This window comes from Equus quagga, chromosome 9 (genome assembly GCF_021613505.1).
Source record: "Equus quagga isolate Etosha38 chromosome 9, UCLA_HA_Equagga_1.0, whole genome shotgun sequence".
Taxonomy (NCBI): domain Eukaryota; kingdom Metazoa; phylum Chordata; class Mammalia; order Perissodactyla; family Equidae; genus Equus; species Equus quagga.
This window is the reverse complement of record NC_060275.1, coordinates 18539067-18557049: the sequence shown is the minus strand read 5'-3', so window position 1 is coordinate 18557049 and position 17983 is coordinate 18539067. Positions and strand designations below refer to the sequence as shown.

The 17983-nt window shown below is 43.3% G+C and overlaps 1 protein-coding gene across 10 annotated transcripts in view; it reads left to right on the top strand.

The window, feature by feature from the left end:
- The window catches only part of NEDD4L (NEDD4 like E3 ubiquitin protein ligase), a 337485-nt gene that overhangs the window by 239487 nt on the left and 80015 nt on the right, over positions 1–17983 (top strand). For all 10 annotated transcript variants that reach the window (XM_046671962.1, XM_046671960.1, XM_046671961.1 and 7 more), the window contains one exon: positions 16522–16572. In XM_046671962.1, coding sequence (XP_046527918.1) covers positions 16522–16572 — 51 coding nt within the window. The remainder of the gene's footprint in view (positions 1–16521; positions 16573–17983) is intronic.

Here is a 17983-nt window from a genome sequence, read left to right as displayed (position 1 = left end):
GCAAGAGCACCTTCCTGTGTGCCTTATTCTCGCCTGCTGTGTTCTCTTTCCTTCCGTTTCCCCAAATAAAATAGCAGTTCAGATTCTTGAAGGGAAACAATTCAAAGATAATGCTTCTGTGCTAATAAGAGCGAATGGAATCACTTCTGTCAGTTAGTGACATAGCCTATTGCAGTATCATGGATCTCCTTTGGGTGATTTGAATTCTAGCTCAGTCTGTCTGTATGAATGTCACGTATCTTGGTGGAAACCGGAAATATCCCTTTAAAAGAGAAAAATAATGATTTTTTTCTGTGTATATGTTAAGGGAGCCTTCGTTTCTCTGCGTTGTACTGCATGGTATTATTCCTCAGAGTCCAGGGCTGCCTGAGGTTCAGTTTATCTCTGGGACCCTGGTTATCTTTACTGAATCTGCAGTGTCAACATAGAAAGATGAGACAGCCTGAGTTTGAAGACGGGATCTGCCACAACCTGGCTCCTGCTCCTGCTCACTGGATGACCTGAACAATTTAAATTTTCTGAACCACGTATTTCTCATCTTCAAAATAGGGCTAAAAGTGGTACCTCCCTCAGCATTACTGAAATGATTAAATAAGATAATGCATTATAAAGTGTTTAAAACATTGCTTTAAAGTCTTTTCCTTCTCTCTCCCCTTTTTTCCTTAAAAAAAAAAAAAAAAGTCTTTGGGCTGGGTGAGTTTGCTGGCTCTCTTTAGCACATTGCCCTAAGTCCTCAAACACTGCCCTTGCCTGGCCCTGTCCGACAAGCACATGGTGACAAATTCAGCATTTCTTGGGATACCATTTCACCTTGGATATAGACCAAGCTTCTAAATTACATTTTATATGACAATGTCTCCCCGTATTTTTGTCCCCTGGACTTCTTGAATTGCAGCATGGCATGTTTCTTCCAGTAAAAAGCAAAATTAAATAAATAAATGGTTAAGTCGCGGACTGTAGCTAAATAATGATTTGTACCATGACTGAGGATTACATCGCCATTACATTTAATGACGACAGTTGCCTTCTGTTATAAAGATACTATTGTATCTTTAGTCATATCACTTGAATGTTTGCATATACCTTTGCTGCTAAACTATAAGGTGTGTATGCACACACACATTATGTGGTACGGTTGAAGAAAGCACGTGGCTGAACATAATTTTGTCTGGTTTAAATAATAATTCTTCTTGAGTTTATGATTCTATTTTATTAAAATTCTTACTTGAATTTGAAGAATAAAATGAAGATTCCTCCCACACAGAGCCCCTGATTGTTCACGCACCGTGTGCATCCTGCATGATAAGTGACTGGGGAGGCTGCCTTTGTCCACATGTCTTCCTTTGTCTTCAGTCCCCTTCGGAGGAAGACAGGCATAGACTGCCCTTGACTGAAATGAATAACTAAGATAGCTTTCTTGGCTGCTAGACAGCAAGATCTTTTTTTTGTTTGTTTTTTTGGACAGATTGGTTCCTAAAAAGAAAATGCAGTGTGTGTACCAGTGAATCAAAAACACTTTTCAGTACCTTTGTATAAATCAAATGTATTTTGGTTTCTTTTTGAAAATTAGACTCCAAAGCAAGTCTCCATCATTGTGGCTCTGAAATGCCCTTACTCGTTTTCTAGGGATGGGCAGACTCAATTTAACCACACTGACAGCTTTTACAGATATAATTAGGTTATATTTCATAAATAAGCAGATAAGCAATCTCCTGCCCAACACTGGCCCCTTTTAGAGATGAACTGGGATTAGGATAGTGGACAGTTTAGAAAAGACTCTGGTGTTTATAAGATTTTAAGAGTCTTAGTTAACTCTTCTCAGTTTTTCTCAAGATGGCATCCAAAGTAAGGCTCAAATTTGTGATTTATTCTCAAAATGTAATTAAATGGTCCATTTGCAATATGTCACATGTCCCATCAACTAGTTCCTGAAGGAACTGGCAAGGATGTGCTAGCGTCTGGGTGAGATTTTTATCTAGCAAAAAACAAGACAGACCTAAGGATTGGGGTTTTGCTTTGAATATAGGCACCCAAGCCTACATGGCTATTCCAAAACTGGCCGCATTTTCGTGAGTAAGAGTTCAGATGTTGGCTGTCCTTCTTATCACCGCTCTGACCTGGGGCCCATGACTTAGCCTTTCTATGCTTTAGTTTGCTCGTCTCTAAGACGGGTGTTAGGAAGATTAAGGGAGCAGATAAGTTATGTGAAGCACTTAGAATGTGCTGGGCACAGAGCAAGTGTCCCGTGTGTGCTAATTGTTGTTGTTGATTTACAGCTCAAAGTGAACTGTGTCATGCACACGTTGAGGAGGGTTACTGCCCCCAGCTTAAACAGCCTTCTTTACTGCGCTTGGTACCCTGGAGAAATGTATTTGGGTTTAATACTCTTACCCATCGAATGCTCCTAATGCGTCGAAGGCTCCTCTCCTGGTTCTCTCCATACAAAGGTTATTGCTCATCCTCACAGCCACCTCTCAGTGTTGTTATTAGTATCCTCACTTTGCAGATGAGGAAACTGAGGCTCAGAGAGATTAAGAAATTACATCAGGTCACCATCTAATAAGGTACAGGGCCGGGAATAGATCTGAAGTCAGATGACAGAGCCGCACTCTCTCTCTGCTGCCTTTCACAGGTGTGTGGTCCTCAGAGTCATCCAGGAAGAAGAAAGGAATCCTGTCCATAGAGGTCCTGCTTGTAGTTTTTTAGATGTGGGAGTCCTAACAGTCCCTACTCTGCCATGTAATAAATACTAGTGAATTCCAGTGTATGCCGGGCTCTTTTAGATGCCAGGGGCTCCGCGATGATCTGTGTGGTCTGGTGGGCAAGGTTTGCAGTATGTGCAGCTCGGTCTGCTTTGCTAGGTTTTTCTTTGTTTCTGAATTGAAAGGAGGTGCATATTGCTTGCTTTACAGATTGCTATAGACATGTTTTAAGTTAATATTTTTTCAAAATTGACACTCAAGGCAAGAGAAACTGATATTATAGGAAAGTTTATCTCATAAGTTCTGAGAATTATACAAAGAACCTTAGAATTACTGAGTCTTCACCTGCATATTTTATAATGGCGGTAATAAGGCACAGGAGGTTTGAGTGACTCTCCGCGGGTTCCCTGATGAGTCAGGGCCCCAGCTGACTCCTTCAATGTTCTGTTCTTTGAACTGTGGGGGAAAAGCTCAAATGAGAAGATAGATAAAAGATTGACAATTTAAAACTCATTTAAGTGTTTAAATGTACCTGTTTAAGAGTATTTGAACTCCTGGGCCGTTGCTATAGGCTGCCATGCACCCCCTACCCACCCTTATTTCCAGTAATGAATATTTATTTAGTCCATGCTACTATTTAGTGCTCATGTGGTCTTTAGAAGTTGAATTTTAATGAAATCGAGCGCTTTGATCAATGAGGTTAGGAATTACATGGTAATGTAGTTGTATTTTCATGTGCCCTTTTGTACAGACCTCTCTACAGTTGATGGCTATGAACACGTAGACCAGCTCACAAAGACAGTCTCCACTTTGTGACTCTTTCTGGTTTTCTGTCTGGGGAAGTACACTGTAGTATAACAACTTAATTACCTGTCGGGCATCTCCTTTATTCACTATCTTGTGCTGGTTTTGAACATGCTGTTTCTCGATTCCAATAATAATGCATTGGATTATATACTGTTACTCCCCCTTGGAGATGCTCGAGAGGCTAGGAGGCTTGCTCAGGGTCAGAGAGGGAGCTGCTGAACAGTCCTGCCGGGCTCCCTGCCGTTGTTGGGGCCACCTGTGCTTTTCACGCTGGTGGTTGCACATCACAAGATAAAAACACGATGAACGTTCCTGAAACCTTAGTTTTACATGTAACTTTTACATTAAAATAAGCCATGAAAATATCATGGAGTTGAACGCGGCATTTCATTAACATTTAGGATGACCAAGAACTTTGCTCTGACCCCAAACCCAGCTCCAGAGGTGACTCGCCTCTGCTGTCGGAGTCATTGCCCATGTCCTGCCATTCCCTGCAGAGGGGTACCCACCAGTGTGCAGTTGGAGGGGCAACAGCGTGATGATGTCGTGTCCCCTCGTTGCCCCAGCTGGTGGGGGTGTGAGCTAAGAAGCTCAGTGTGGCGGTAGAGTATAACTGAAGCCCTGGGTCAGTGCTGCATCAAGCCTGTCACTTCATAGGTTTAATTGGCTTTTGTAGACTATCCCTGGGATTATTATTTATGATAAAATTTTCTTCAGGATTATGTGTTTACTTTTGCCAACATATACATAAATGGACTCTTCTTTGTAACTTGTTTAAGTTGATGAATAGCCTCACAACAGATCACCTTTTTAAAAAAAGAAGAAAAAGAGGCCATATGCTGATGTTTGAGCTGTGCAACAGTTTATGAAATAGGAAGTACAGGTGGTCGTAGCCCCATTTTCCAGGTGAGGAACCTGGTCCAGGGGAGGCTTAGTGCCCAAAGTCATCCAGCTAATTAGTTCCTGAACCAAGACTAACACCCAGGGGTCTGCCCCCAGGCCTGTGGGGGTTCTTTGCCCTGGGACACTTCAGATGCACACCTGGGATTTAGCACACGTGCATCTACACTGTGACTTCTCAAAGGTAGTGCATCACTCTTTTTTTGAGTCATCTGTGCGGGGCACACAGTGCTTGCCAATCTGCGTTTCAGGACGGGGACTGAGGAGGGGCGAGAGAGGCATCCAGGAGTGCAGAATTTAAGCAAGCCCTTCCTCTGAGCCTTGGGCAGCCCTGCTCTCAGGCCTTGCTGCCTCGTCCTAGTTCTGGCGCTGGTGGGTCTTACAGATGGCATGATGTACATCCGCTGCTTGCACAGCATGTGGGGCACTTGAGTGGTGGTCCCCCGTGATTCTTAGAAAAAGCCACAGCTCTCTTCTCCCAGGTTTACCTTCGAGACGTAAATAAAGACTTCAAGTTTGGCAGCTAGATTGCTAGTGCTGTCTTTGGTGATTTGATTAAGAGGTTTGATAAGACATTGAAAGGAGTCTTTGGGGCATTTTTCTCCTCTGCAATTTTTAGCTACTGTAAGCTCACATTCTCTCTCCCGCGTTCCTGGGCCTCCCTGGCTTTGACGCCAGCCCCACTGTGTGCTCCCAGTTATAGCCCTATGCAGCATGGCTCCTTGTTCTGGAGACGTTTTTGACCCAGAGCTTCAGTTCCTTCCTGATAACTGCGTGGCTTTTGCTGTTGATTTAAACACAGCTTAGTCAGGCGAGGAGCCCAGCCTCTCAGGGGTTTTCCTGGCAGCCACAAAGTGAGCTGTGTCACACTCTCTGTCGTAGTTGTTAATTAGGAAATAGTATAGTGCATGTAGCATTGCAGACCCTTCTTTTTTAAAAATAGTCTGGGGGGTGGAAAGGAAAGCACCTGGAGGATAAGGACATGATAACTTTCTTCAAGTAAGTGATTAAGCCATCCCAGCCCAAGGTAGAGAGATGAGCTTCTAAGAAATAACACAGTATTATAGAGACAAATGTGTTGGGAGTCAGAGAGACTCTGGTTCAAATCCCAGCTTTCCCACTTTCTAGCTATAGAGACTTAAGTTACTCTTCCATCTTCCTTGGTGCTTCAAGGAGGTGGGAGTTCAAGAAAGAGGAACACCAGATCGCCAGAACATTCTTACAGAATTGCCCAAAGATGGCGTGAACACCTTACAGAGCATAGCGAGGGAAGAGGAGTTGGCCAGTGGTTCTCAGCCAGGGGCAGTTCAGTCCCGTCTCTCCCTCCCTCCCACGCCCTGACATTTGACAATATCTGGAGACATTTCTGGTTGTCGCAACTGGGGGCAAGAGTTGCTACTGCATGTTGTAGGTAGGGGCTGAGGTGCTTCTAAAAACCTTACGAAGCATAGAATAGACAGCCCCCTACAGCAAAGAATTACCTTGTCCAAGATACCAACAGTGCTGAGGTTGAGAAACCCTGGGTTAGGAATAACATTTATGAAATATAGTTGTCCCATTTCATGTCTATTGACTATGCAAGGTCAAGTTTTTTTAATTCTTGTTTTATGGATGAGAAGATTGACCTTTGGTGGTAATTAAGAAACTTGCCTTTGTTGATTCAGCTACTTCTCGGTAGACAAGGGATTTTAAACTAGGAGTATACGCCTCCAAAACATACCCTATCCGCGGACCCAGTACGTATTGAGCTCCTCGTCACTGATGATGTTCAGAACTAGGCAGAGTGAGCAACCACTTGAGGGAGGTGGAGAGAGAGATGAGTCTCAGATGTTTGTTGCACTAAATGATTTTTGAGGTCCCTCCTAAGGATGACATTCTCTGGTTCTGTTTTGAAATGGGATTAGCCTTTTTAGGCCCCGTATTAGAGTGACAGGCAGATAACCCTTGGCCATGACCGGTGAAATGCCTGTGTTTTGTCTATGCACCTGTGAGGCTTTTTCCTATTAATATCCTAGCCCTATCAGACCAGAGGGCTGGGGTTCCAAACGGGGGGGGGGGGGCCAAAAAGGCACCCCTCTCCCCCATCTCATCCACATTCCCGGCCCAGGCAGTTGTTTTTACCAATGTGTGTAAATGGGCCCAGCTATTTCTCATTTGGGACGACAGTACAGACACAAATGAGGGGAGCTGGGGAAGGGGAGGCAGGAAACAAGCTATTTTATACTCCCAGAGAGTGCAATTTAGTATGTTTGCTAATCGGTGTAATTCTACCAGTTTAACAGGTAGTTACAGTTTCTCTTTTGTGAACAAGGAAAATCGAGAGGTTTGCTCAGTGGTTGTCCACCCTGGCCACACAGAAGCATAAGCTGGCGAGCTTTTCAAGCATGCCTGTGTCTGAGCCCTTCTACCGGAAATGTAATTGTCTCAGGGTGAGGTCTGGGTACCAGTGTTTTTAGAACTTCCCAGGAGGTTCTAATGTCCAGCCAGGCCTGAGAGCCCCTGATTAACTCCACACTTCAGTCCTGCTCATTCTGCTCAGAGGACCTCACTCAGGTACCTGCTGGTGTTACTCTGTCATAAAGAGACTCGAAGGAGGAGGAGTTGGGCCTTGTTTCCAGTGTGTCCTCGGTAGGTTGATGTAAATTTCTCCTCATCCTTCAAATTCCTTATTTTAAATGGTTTACTCTTAAGATATATGTAATCATTTGCTTAATTTTTCACAAAGCTTTGAAGTTTTCCTTTCCAGGCTATTTTCTCACCAACATTGTATGTAGAGGAGGAACTTTTCGTTTTCATTGCTGCCGTCTAAAAATCCTATACCCTGGAAGAGAAAGCTTTAAATACTTGAGTTTGGAGGGGGACTTTGTCATAATACCCTGGTTAATAACCGGGCGTTATGATAGATTGTATGCTTTAAACTAGGCTCTCCAGACATTTTTGCTTAGTAAACCCTGTAAAGAATTTTGAGGAATTGTTTCTCACACATTTTTGACATCTTCTAATTTGTCAGTAACTCAGGTTTAATCCAGAGTTGCAAAAGATGCGATTTCTAGTGTATTGAGGGTTGCATGTGTGCGTTAAAAATAGATCATAATGTATCCACTACTTTGGATTTTTTCATCTTGTGATTGCAGAGATGACTCATTTTATGGAAAATATCTGCCATAAAAATTGAATTAACAAAATCAGTTCTTATTGTTAGAAACAGTCAGCCATATCAGGCGTATTTCCTGTCATTAAAAGATCTGACTTCATTTTTTAAATCCAATGACTGAGAAGATTCAGTGGATGGATGGTAGATATGTAAGACATCGTCATTCCATGAGCCTGTTGCCTAGGTGAAGTAAAGTAGTATCTCCTTCATGTGCTCTGAGCTGTTTGTGCTCCAGGGGATCTTATACCCAGCAAAATGTGCCATGGGTTGCTTCCTACGCCTTTCTTTGGAATGTCGGAGAAGGAGATTGTGATTTAGGAAAAGAGAGGCAGGAGAAGACAGACACTGTTCTCAGGCAGATCCGGTTTAGGGAAGAGGACATGTGGAAGGATCTAGAAAATGATTTCTTTAAAACTGCCCATGTCCAAGACCCCTGGAAAGTCTTTATATATCCCCAAGGGTGTGCATGTTCCAGTTTGAAGAACTCTACTTTAAAAAGTATTGGGAGGGAGTGGTTAGTAAAAGAATAAAAATTACTCAGCTCCATTTTGTTTCTCCTTCAAAGTTATACTTCACTCATTTCATTTTTGTATTAAAATATAGATAAGGAAAGAAGGGCACACGTAAGAATATGCACAAGACAAGTATTTCCAAGGTTATGCTCCTTAGGAATTTACAGCTTGCAAGAACTGTGCCTGGCATTGTAAACCTGAGGGCATGTGGCATTTGTGACTGCAGCATATCAAGCTAGGGTTTTCTGAGGGTGAGAGGGGAGCCTGTTGATGGTTTCCCTTAAGACCCTGGTATATGGAGTTACAGGCTCTATATCATAGTGGTGAGAACATGGACTCTGGAGCCAGACACCTGGGTTCACGTTCTGGCTCCTACTTACTAGCTCAGTGACCTTGGGCAAGTTTCTTAACCTGCTAATAACAGTTTCTGACACATGATAGGTGAGCTATGCGTTAGCTTATTATTCTTTGCGGTCTTGAAGTTCTCACCAGAGTACAGCTGGAGCTTTTCCCAGCAAACTTTGATGGAGTCCGCTGGCCAGAGATAAGATTTCAGCCAAAGTATGGCCAAAGCAGAAAAGAAACAAATCACGTCTGGATCTACGTGGGATGCTAGACCTCATACTGAGGCTGTGTTAGTGTCCTTGTGTAAACCTATTGAACTCTAGTTCAGAGTTGTCACTCATGAAAATTCCAAGAATGAGCCCACACTGCATTTGTGTTACGTGTAATCTCTTGCTTGCTTGAGTAGGTATTCCACGCATCCCGCCCATTGGTCAGCCAGGGAAGGAGATGGACTCTGGTTTCAAATGCCCTGAGACATGTGAAGAAGAGCTTTTAGCAGTAAGCATGTAAATGAAATCAAACTATAAAATTGATGTTGAACCCATGGTGTGCTTGGAGTCACCTTTCCCCATTATCCAAATCATTCCTTGACGCTGCATTGGTTACTAAAGATGTCTGTTGTGAATTATTTCAGGTTATTAAGGTTTATTCTTTGGTAGCTAAATTAAGAGATAAAGTACAGACTCTAGAAGAATCTTTACTTTTTTCATTTACAATTTAACCTATGAAAATTGCTTGCAGAAAATTTGATTGCAGAAAAATGAAACAGTTATCCTGAGAAAATTATCCTGAAATCTTGAGAAATTGAAACAGTTGTACGATAAAATTAGAAGCACAAAATTAAACAATATTGTGTCATTAAATGAACCCAGTGGTACGTTCTCCTTTTAAATTAACTTTGAAGTTCAATCTCAGATCAGTTTGCTTTGTAACAAATGGAATATATGTGAATGTTTACCTTATTTTTAGCAGATATATTCATTAAAAATTTTTAGTTTATCCAGCAAATTAATTTAACATTCCTTTCACAAGGAATGACAGTCATGCCTCAGGGTTTCCTGCATTTGCATTTTTTATGAAGGTGAACTAGCCTTATAAGAAATCGCTAGTGTCAATTGTGCAAGAGCTTTTGTGCAGCAGGACAGCTTTGAAGCAGGTGTAACAGACAATCGTGATGCCGGGCCCTACCCCAAACCCTGTGGAGGTGACAAGCTGGGGCCTCTTCCTTTGTCTAAAAAGATACACAATTGTGGGTTGTCATCAGTTCTCCCAGGTCTGTGTTACGAAGCATGTCCGGGCTGAAGGGGAAGGCTTCTTACAAATAGGAAAATAAAGGAGCTGAACGTCAGGGGGACACACAGTAGGGCTGATGATGCTCCATGTCGTGCAGGCAGCCCACTGCCCTGGATGGGATGGCAGTGTCCTGGCAGCACCTTTCCCTTCTGTAGCCGGTTCCTCCACCATCTTCCACGTTTGCGTCTGGTCGCTATCCATCAGCAACGATGCTGTCCTTGTCGCTTTATTAACAGTGACATTGGCTCCTGAGTATTCCTGACAGACGCTGTCTTAAGGACTTCACATACCTAGTCTTATTATCCCCTCATCACACAGGGAGCAGACCTCCCTGCTGACAAGGAGTGTCCAGGAGCAGAACACTTCTGAGTGAACACTGCGTCTTCTGTCATCCCGAGTGGTCCAGACCCTCACGTAGCCTCATCAGAACAACTTAACACTCTCCTGAGCACTCTTTCTCCTCTAGAGTCTTCTCCTCCAATAAATTCTCCCTCCAGCTGTCAGGGGACCTTTCTAAAATGCAGTCCTTGCCACTTGTTCCCTCCTTAACGTCCTCGTGTGTCTTCTCTTCCCCTAGGATGCCGTCCTCTCACATAAGCAAGCCACGGGGGGCCCTTCAGACCCGGCCTCATCTTCTCTTCCCACTGCCCCTCCTTCCCTACATCCCACTACACAGACAGACCTTCCACCGGCTCCCCACCAGGCCTTCTGCTCAGGACCTCACAGCTTTAGCCTGATGCTTCTGCTTGTCTGCCATTCCCTTCCCACCCCATCCACCCTGGAAAGCTCCTACTTCATGACCCTGCTTGAAGCTCATGTCCTTCCTTAAGTCATCCGTGCCCTTGACCCTTGGCAGAATTAATCACTTCTCCTGTAGTGTTCCTGTGGCGCTCTGTGCATGCCTCTGATGTGTGGTGGCTACTGTGTCATGTGGCGACTTTCTGTCCTGAGCTGCAGATACTAGCCACCTGTGGCTGCTGAGCACCTGACACGTGCATAGTCCAAACTGAGGTGTGCTGTAAGCAAGAAATACACACCAGATTTCAAAGATTTAGTGTGAAAAGAAGAATGTATTAGCAATAATATTTATATTGATTACATGTTGAAGTGATAATATTTTGGATATATCAGGTCAACTAAAATACATATTAGAATTAATTTCACCTGTTTATTTTTACTTTTTAAATGTGACTTAGAAATTTTCAACTTCTGTATGTGGCTCGCATTATATTTCTGTTGCACGGAGCTGGTTAGCCTCTCTCCCCAGGGGATAAGGGCACGTGGTCTCTGTACCTTTAGGGCCTGGCCCAGTAGAGGGCAGTCTACCTGTGGGTGACCCCTGCCTGAAGGAGCCAGGGAGCTCAGCAGTGCTGCTCACATCGTGTCTCTCTGGTTCCCAAAGTTCTTTCCCAGTGTTTGCCCCCCTGGAGTTTATTGGATCTTAAGTTTAGATTATCAAGTGCTCCTGTTGCAAAAAGCTGCAATACCTGTGACCCTCAGTTGACCCTTGGCCTGGAATATGCTTATGTTTGGAGCAGGGAGAGAACTGAGTGTTCCTGAGTCACCTCCACTCAGCAGAGGGAGGAGGGGACCACGAGCCCATCTCATCCCCTGATGTGATACCCCATCCCCGCAGCAGCTGGGACTCCCTTTGAGCCCACAAAACACTTCTCGCAGCCCGGTCAGTACCAGTCTGTTTCTGCTCCTGGATGAAAGAGCTGGGCTGCTGTTGCGGAGCTGCTGTCATTTATTCTTGGCCAGCACCGTGGCTCTTTGCTCTGTCTGTCCCTCTGTTTTGTCTTCTGAATTTCAAGCAAAGTGTCCCTTAAAATAGATGGTCTTCATGATCACGCATCAGCCAGCATGGTTTCATTCGGCTTGCCTTCCCAGCATGATTTACGGGAGCCTATAAAAGTCCCCTGAGTTTGCTCTGACATCTTGTTGACATGGAGGTCTTGTTTGTTGTTATAAATAAGAGCCAGTGTCTCCAGGACACACCTTACTCTGTTTTAGTGAATGAGAGTTCTTGTCCCGAACCTTTAAACACTTAAGTGGCAGAGGGGTTGGAACTGTGAAACCTGTATGTGTTTTTAGGAAAAGTATGAGTTATGTTTTCTGTGTTCTGGTGCATTTCAAGTGAATTTTGGTAAGTGCATGTTGTTCAGAGAGGCTTTCATCGTTGCACTTTTTTCTTTATTTTCAGTAGAATACTGCTGGACTATTTGGTTAAAGTAACTTCAGTATCAACATATTTTGAAACAATTCACCTTAAAGCCAGAGGTCGCAGGTGGTGAAACTTTGGGTTATGCAACTCATGGTGTGGGTGGAGGCCACCCTCGCTCTCGGTTTCTTCCTGAGCTCCAGCAGTCCTGTCCTCACGACAGAGGCTGAGTGTATCACAGGTGGAACGAGAAACAAGAATATTCTCCTCGCTTTTGTATGTGATGACAAAACCAACTTCGTGCTTTAATGAAGAATGAGACGGTGCCTAAAATTAAATGTGTCTTGACATTCGGGTGACTCTGCAGACATTAAGCTGTTGAAGAGTTACTGTATTTGTGACATTTTGTCTAAAAGCTTCTGTAAAAGTTTCTCAAGCCATTCATTATTTAGATAATTTGGAGTGCATGCTTCCGAAGTCACTCTAAAAATAGAATGTCTTTCCCCGTCTAGTCAGTGCTGGTGCCTGAGCATGGGCCACGTGCTTTGAAAGGAAGCAGCACATGAAGAAGTTCTGTTTAATGGTTTAGCGGGAAAGTGAAGGTTGTTTTTCTGGCTTAGTGTTAGAATTGTAGTGTTTACTTTGATTTGTAATATACAAAGATCTAATCATACTGTATCTTTACCTTAAATTCTTTTTTCTGAGCTCATGTTCTAATTCCTCTGTACTTGTCTTCAATTTGTTTTGAGAAATCCTAAGTATAATTTTCTGGGACGTCATTACTTAATGATTTCTAAGATGAAACCCTAGGTAATTGGTATTACCGAATGGTTTTCATTTGCTGTGGTTGAGTGGCTTTGAAACTTTTGATGGCGGCACACAAAAAGAAATTGATTTTAGGTCACAATCTAGTGCACACATTCATAGTATGTATGTAACAGAAACAAGTTTCTTGAAACAGTATTTATATTTCATGTGAGCCATTAATATTTTCTGTTTTATATAATTTTGTAAAAATGCTCCTTGAAAACTACTAGTGGGATTGCAACTCACAGTTTAAAGACACTGCCTTACTATATAGCCTCCAGTGTTACACTTGGGTTGTTTTATCTTCTAAGAATTGCCAATCCTTTTTGATATTCCTTTCCTTTTTTTATTACTTACTTATTTATTTATTTGGTGGAAGATTAGCCCTGAGCTAACATCTGCTGCCAATTTTGCTCTTTTTGCTGAGGAAGATTGGCCATGAGCTAATAATCCATGTCTGTCTTCCTCTATTTCACATGCAGGATGCCTGCCACAGCATGGTTTGATAAGTGGTGCATAGGTCCATGCCTCAGATCTGAACCGACGCACCCTGGGCCACTGAAGCGGAACATGTGAACTTAACCACTGCACCACCAGGCTGGCACCTATGGTGTTTTGTTTTTTTTGTTGGAAGGGAAGGATTTGCCCTGAGCTGACATCTCTTGCCACTCTTCCTCTTTGTTTTCATTTTTCCCTCCCCAAAGCCCCAGTGCATGGTTGTATATCCTAGTTGTAAGCCCTTCTAGTTCTTCTCTGTGAGCTGCTGCCACAGCATGGCTACTGACAGATGGTGGTGTGGTTCCGTGACTGGGAAACAAACCTGGGCTCCTGAAGCAGTGAGAGCACTGAACTTTAGCCACTAGAACATCATGGCTGGCTCAGTTTTCCTTTCCTAATGAGCCTTGGTGACCCCAACTTTACCTGCGAGCACCCCTTACTTCCAGTGCTTTTCTCCCCACACGGTCTGCTCTCCATTTCAGCTTTGATGTGAAATGCCCAGTCTCCCAGCCTTGTTCTTCCCACGGCCTCTGTGGTCATCTGCATGTAGTAAGACTCAGATCACATCTTTCAAGTACAGGTCTAACCTAAAGAGCAAAAGTCTGTCTGGTTTCTTGAACGCATGTGTTCTTTGAGAAATTGACCCTCACTTATTTTGTGAAGACAATTAAGCCTGGTGTCCTCTTTAGTAGGGGCAGCTGTGGCCCAGCCTGTACACAGGGAGCCTTGGGAAATGCCCAAGGGCTATAATAGGGTTTCACTGGAGCTGTTGTAATAGTCCCCAGGCTTCGGGTTCCAGTGGCATTCACACATGGTGGCACATACCTCTATGACCATGGCACACACTTGTTCCCTTCCTTATATAAAAGTGAATCGTTATTTTAACGGGAGGAGGGGCAGTCCTGAATGTAATCATTCATTGTTTAGAGAGTGAGCTCTGAGAGAGACAGTGTTTGGTGTATTTATTTCACTTTTCCAATAATGAAATATAGATTTGTGTTTCACCTGATATAAACACATTTCAGGGACTTTGTTTTGCGTTGTCATTATGTTGGAAAAATATTTGATGGCTTGTCAGAAGGGAACATTTATAACTGTGTTACTAACCTGCACATTTTCAACCTCTAGAATGGTGCAGTAGGTAATTGAGATTGAAATTGACAGCATTTACAACTTAAAAATAAGCACAAGACATGCCAGTGTTCACTGTATGACTTGCAACTATTTTGGTTTTTGTAGGCTTTTATAGTTAACGTGGTGCTTGATGGATATAATTTTGTAATGGGAATTATTAAAAATTGATTGATATATTTTTATAATGGTGGTGTGATGTCATCCTGTGACAGTGAAAACCTAACGATGTTGTGATGGCCTTAAACGTCTCTCTGGGACCCAAGGGTGGGGATTCTGCCATACCAGCACACCCTCCTTCATTTTGTCACCATCAAACCCAGAACTTTGAGCAAGATTGCCTTCTCCTCCTCGTGGCTGCACCTGTGTTCTTGTCCTTCCTGGCATGCGCACCGGTAGCCAAGGGGAGAGGAGACAAGTGGCAGTACCACACTGTTCACATGAGGTAGACAGACAATTTCTGGTTAGTAGTCAACATATTGCTGCTTTTTGATTGTAGAATTAACTGACCTTTATACTAGCTTTATAACTAAATCAGCCACGTTGAGACCTGGAATGCTCCCTAACTCCTTGCACAGCAAAGGTGCTGCTTTCGTTAACATATGCGGCCTTTATTGGCACCGTCCAGCCTTGTGCTACATGAGGGGTCTCTGTGGCAGGTTGCAGCAGATACAGCTGAGAAAATAGAAGAAAGGAGAACCTTGTCATGAGGCCTGGGGCTGGTCTCTTGCTTTGTGCACCCCCCGACCAGTGGTGACTTTGATTTTCATTATCCTTCATGCATCATTTAGAGGAGACAGAGCTTTCTAGGTAATCGAATTTTTGAAATTGCCTAAAAGGAAATCCTAAGCCTGGAGCAAATCATTTCAATAAATCTCGTTGATATTTACCTGCTGCTGCTTTTTAAATGCAAGAAATTTTTCAAGCACATTTAAGGAGCAGTTTCTGTAAATTGGGAAATTTTGTGATAAACCAGCAAAGAGTGAAGATAAGAGCCCAGTATTTGGAGTCAGGCGATCTGGATTGTCTTGTGGGCTTTTCCTCAAGCTAGCTGTGGGACAAGTCTGATTACAGCTAAACAGCTTTCCAGCTTTTAGGCATTTTGAATATGGTAGAAGCAACTGCATGTTTTTTTAGGAGGGCAAAAGAAGTCGTCCTGTTCCGATTTGCGCCTCAGGTCATCTAAATGGCAGAGGCTGTGATACAAACACTCTAACAGCAGGACACAGTGTAGACATGACTTGTCGGATGCCCTGTGGTCCAGGCCAGTGGCCCCTGAACCTGAGTTATGACTACCCGGGTAACTCCCAGAGTCTGAAAGGGGACTTGTGAGCTTCTCCAAATGAATTTCAACTAGGTCTCTCTCTTTTTTTTTTTTTTTTTATTTATTTTTTCTGTCTCAGAGCCAACTTCCCCCAAACCTCCCCTCCCCCACGCTTTATTGAGAGATAATTCTCATATAATGTTGTGTAAGTTTAAGGTGTGCGATGTGTTGATTTGATACACCTATATATTGCGAGATGATTACCACCATAGCTGTTAGATGTTACCACCATTCATAGCTGTTAGCAGAATTTCAGAATGAGTCTCTTTAAGTCAGAAAGATATATGCTGTGTGGTAGATTGAGAGAGGAAGCACGTGTCCAAAAATTAACCAGTAATTAACCCATGAACTTGGATTCTGAAGCAGTGTACATACTACATTGAAAGTTTGAGGCCATTTTTTTTGTAAGTAACTTATAAGATTTATTAATAACTAGACTCTATACTCTTTCCCTAGACTCTCAGCTCTCGGGGAGCTCTGTAAGCACTTGATCAGTATTGGTTAAAGTATTCCCAGCATCTCTTTTCCACCTTCTATTTAAACTGGACTAGTTGTGCCCCCAAACTCTCCCTGGTCCCCCGTGTCCCTCCCGTTACTGATCACAGACTCCTCAGGCCCAAGATAGGATTTGTTTCTGCTCTGTTGGGTAGAAACACCCAACAGTATCTCAAGCAGCTAAAGATCCAGATGTATGAGACCTTGGGCTCACCTGTCTCCGAGGCGACAGGTGTCTGTACCTCATCTGGGCCTTCTGCCTTGGGCCTAGCCCCACTGCGCTCCAGTGTCAGGCTCCAGCCTTGTCTCCATCTGTAAAGAAACATTTTTAAGAATGCTGACACTCAGTGAATAGATGGAAACATATTAACTCTTTGCTCTCTCCTCAACAGACGCGAGACGACTTCCTGGGCCAGGTGGACGTGCCCCTTAGCCATCTCCCGGTAAGGATGGTTACCTGCTTTATTTGCGTGCTGTGAGCAATGGTTTCTGATTGTTTGCAGTTAGGTATATTTTCGGAGCGATATTTTCTCAATATAATGGAGAAGGCTAAAATAAAGAGAGTATAGTCTGGCCCTGTTCCTTTCTAGAAAGTGGTTCTTTCAAGGGGATAGGAAGGAGATACCGTAATTGTAAAAATCAGGTGTATCTGAATCACCCAGGTATGCCTGTCAGCATTGCCAGCTCCTTTCTCTCCTGCTCTTCTGCTAGTCTTGCTTTGTCACGTCATACAAAACAGCTACCTTTCTTCTGTCAAACCTCTCCTTCTTGTCAATGGAATGTCTTTCCTTACAGATTCATCCTTTGGGTCTAAACAAACATTGGTTTCCTTTGTCTAGAATCACACGTGCTATTTCTCTTGGGCTGCATCTATCCAAGTTGGTGTTGCCCAGGTTTGGGTGTATGGCTTTCTCAGTCAGCACAGAGACAAAAGAAAAGATACTGTTGGTTCTGAGTGAACCTGTCAACTGGAAACGCCCACGCTGCCTTCCAAAATTGTACTGAGCTAGCATGTGGGGTGTTGCTATCATTTCTCTGTGCTCAGATGAGAAGCAGAACAGTTGAGGCTGCTGACTAGTAACTGAGGTTAGAAATGTCACCTGCATGCTCCAGGGCAATATAGATAGAAGAATGTGGGGACAAGACCTGGAGTACTTGGTGAAAAGTATATCATCTCATATTCCACCTTGGGTTTTCCAGATTGTTCCATCCCTCCTCCAGGCCCTTCTTCCCCTGGGCAGCATAAAGTGGCTTCAATAGCACCTAAGAGAGAAGAAGTCAGAGATACTGCCTTCCAAGGGCATTTTGTTACATATTTTTTTATGCTTTGTGTGAGCAAATGGCATAAGTAGTCTGAACTAAAATGACTTAAACCACGTAGTGTAAGCCTACCACTGCACTGAAAGTTTGGCTGTTACCGTATGTTAAATACCAAGAAAGACTGTGTCTTACCCGGGAGACTTTGAAGACATGTTGTGAAGGAATGTGATAGCAAGCGATTTATTCTTATTTACTCATGGGAGCTCTTGAGAAAAGAAGATTTCAAGTGCATTTCCCTTCCAAAAGATTGGAAGCAAAAGTGATATTATTAAAGTATCTTTGTTTCTATATGAAAACCTGAAGCTGTAGGTTGCTTGCAGAGGGTGCATGAGACTACTTCTATAAGCTATCAGAAACCTGATTATTCTTTTAAAGTGACATTGAAAGGATCTGGGTATCTCAACCTTAGCAGGGGAAGACTCCTCACTTATTTCTACATCAGTAGGCCTTCCGTTTTGCTCCTCAGGTTGAAGCTGTAACGTCCTCACGCTTTTAGACAATGTTGGTTGGTTGGCCAATTCCTTGGTGGGTGTC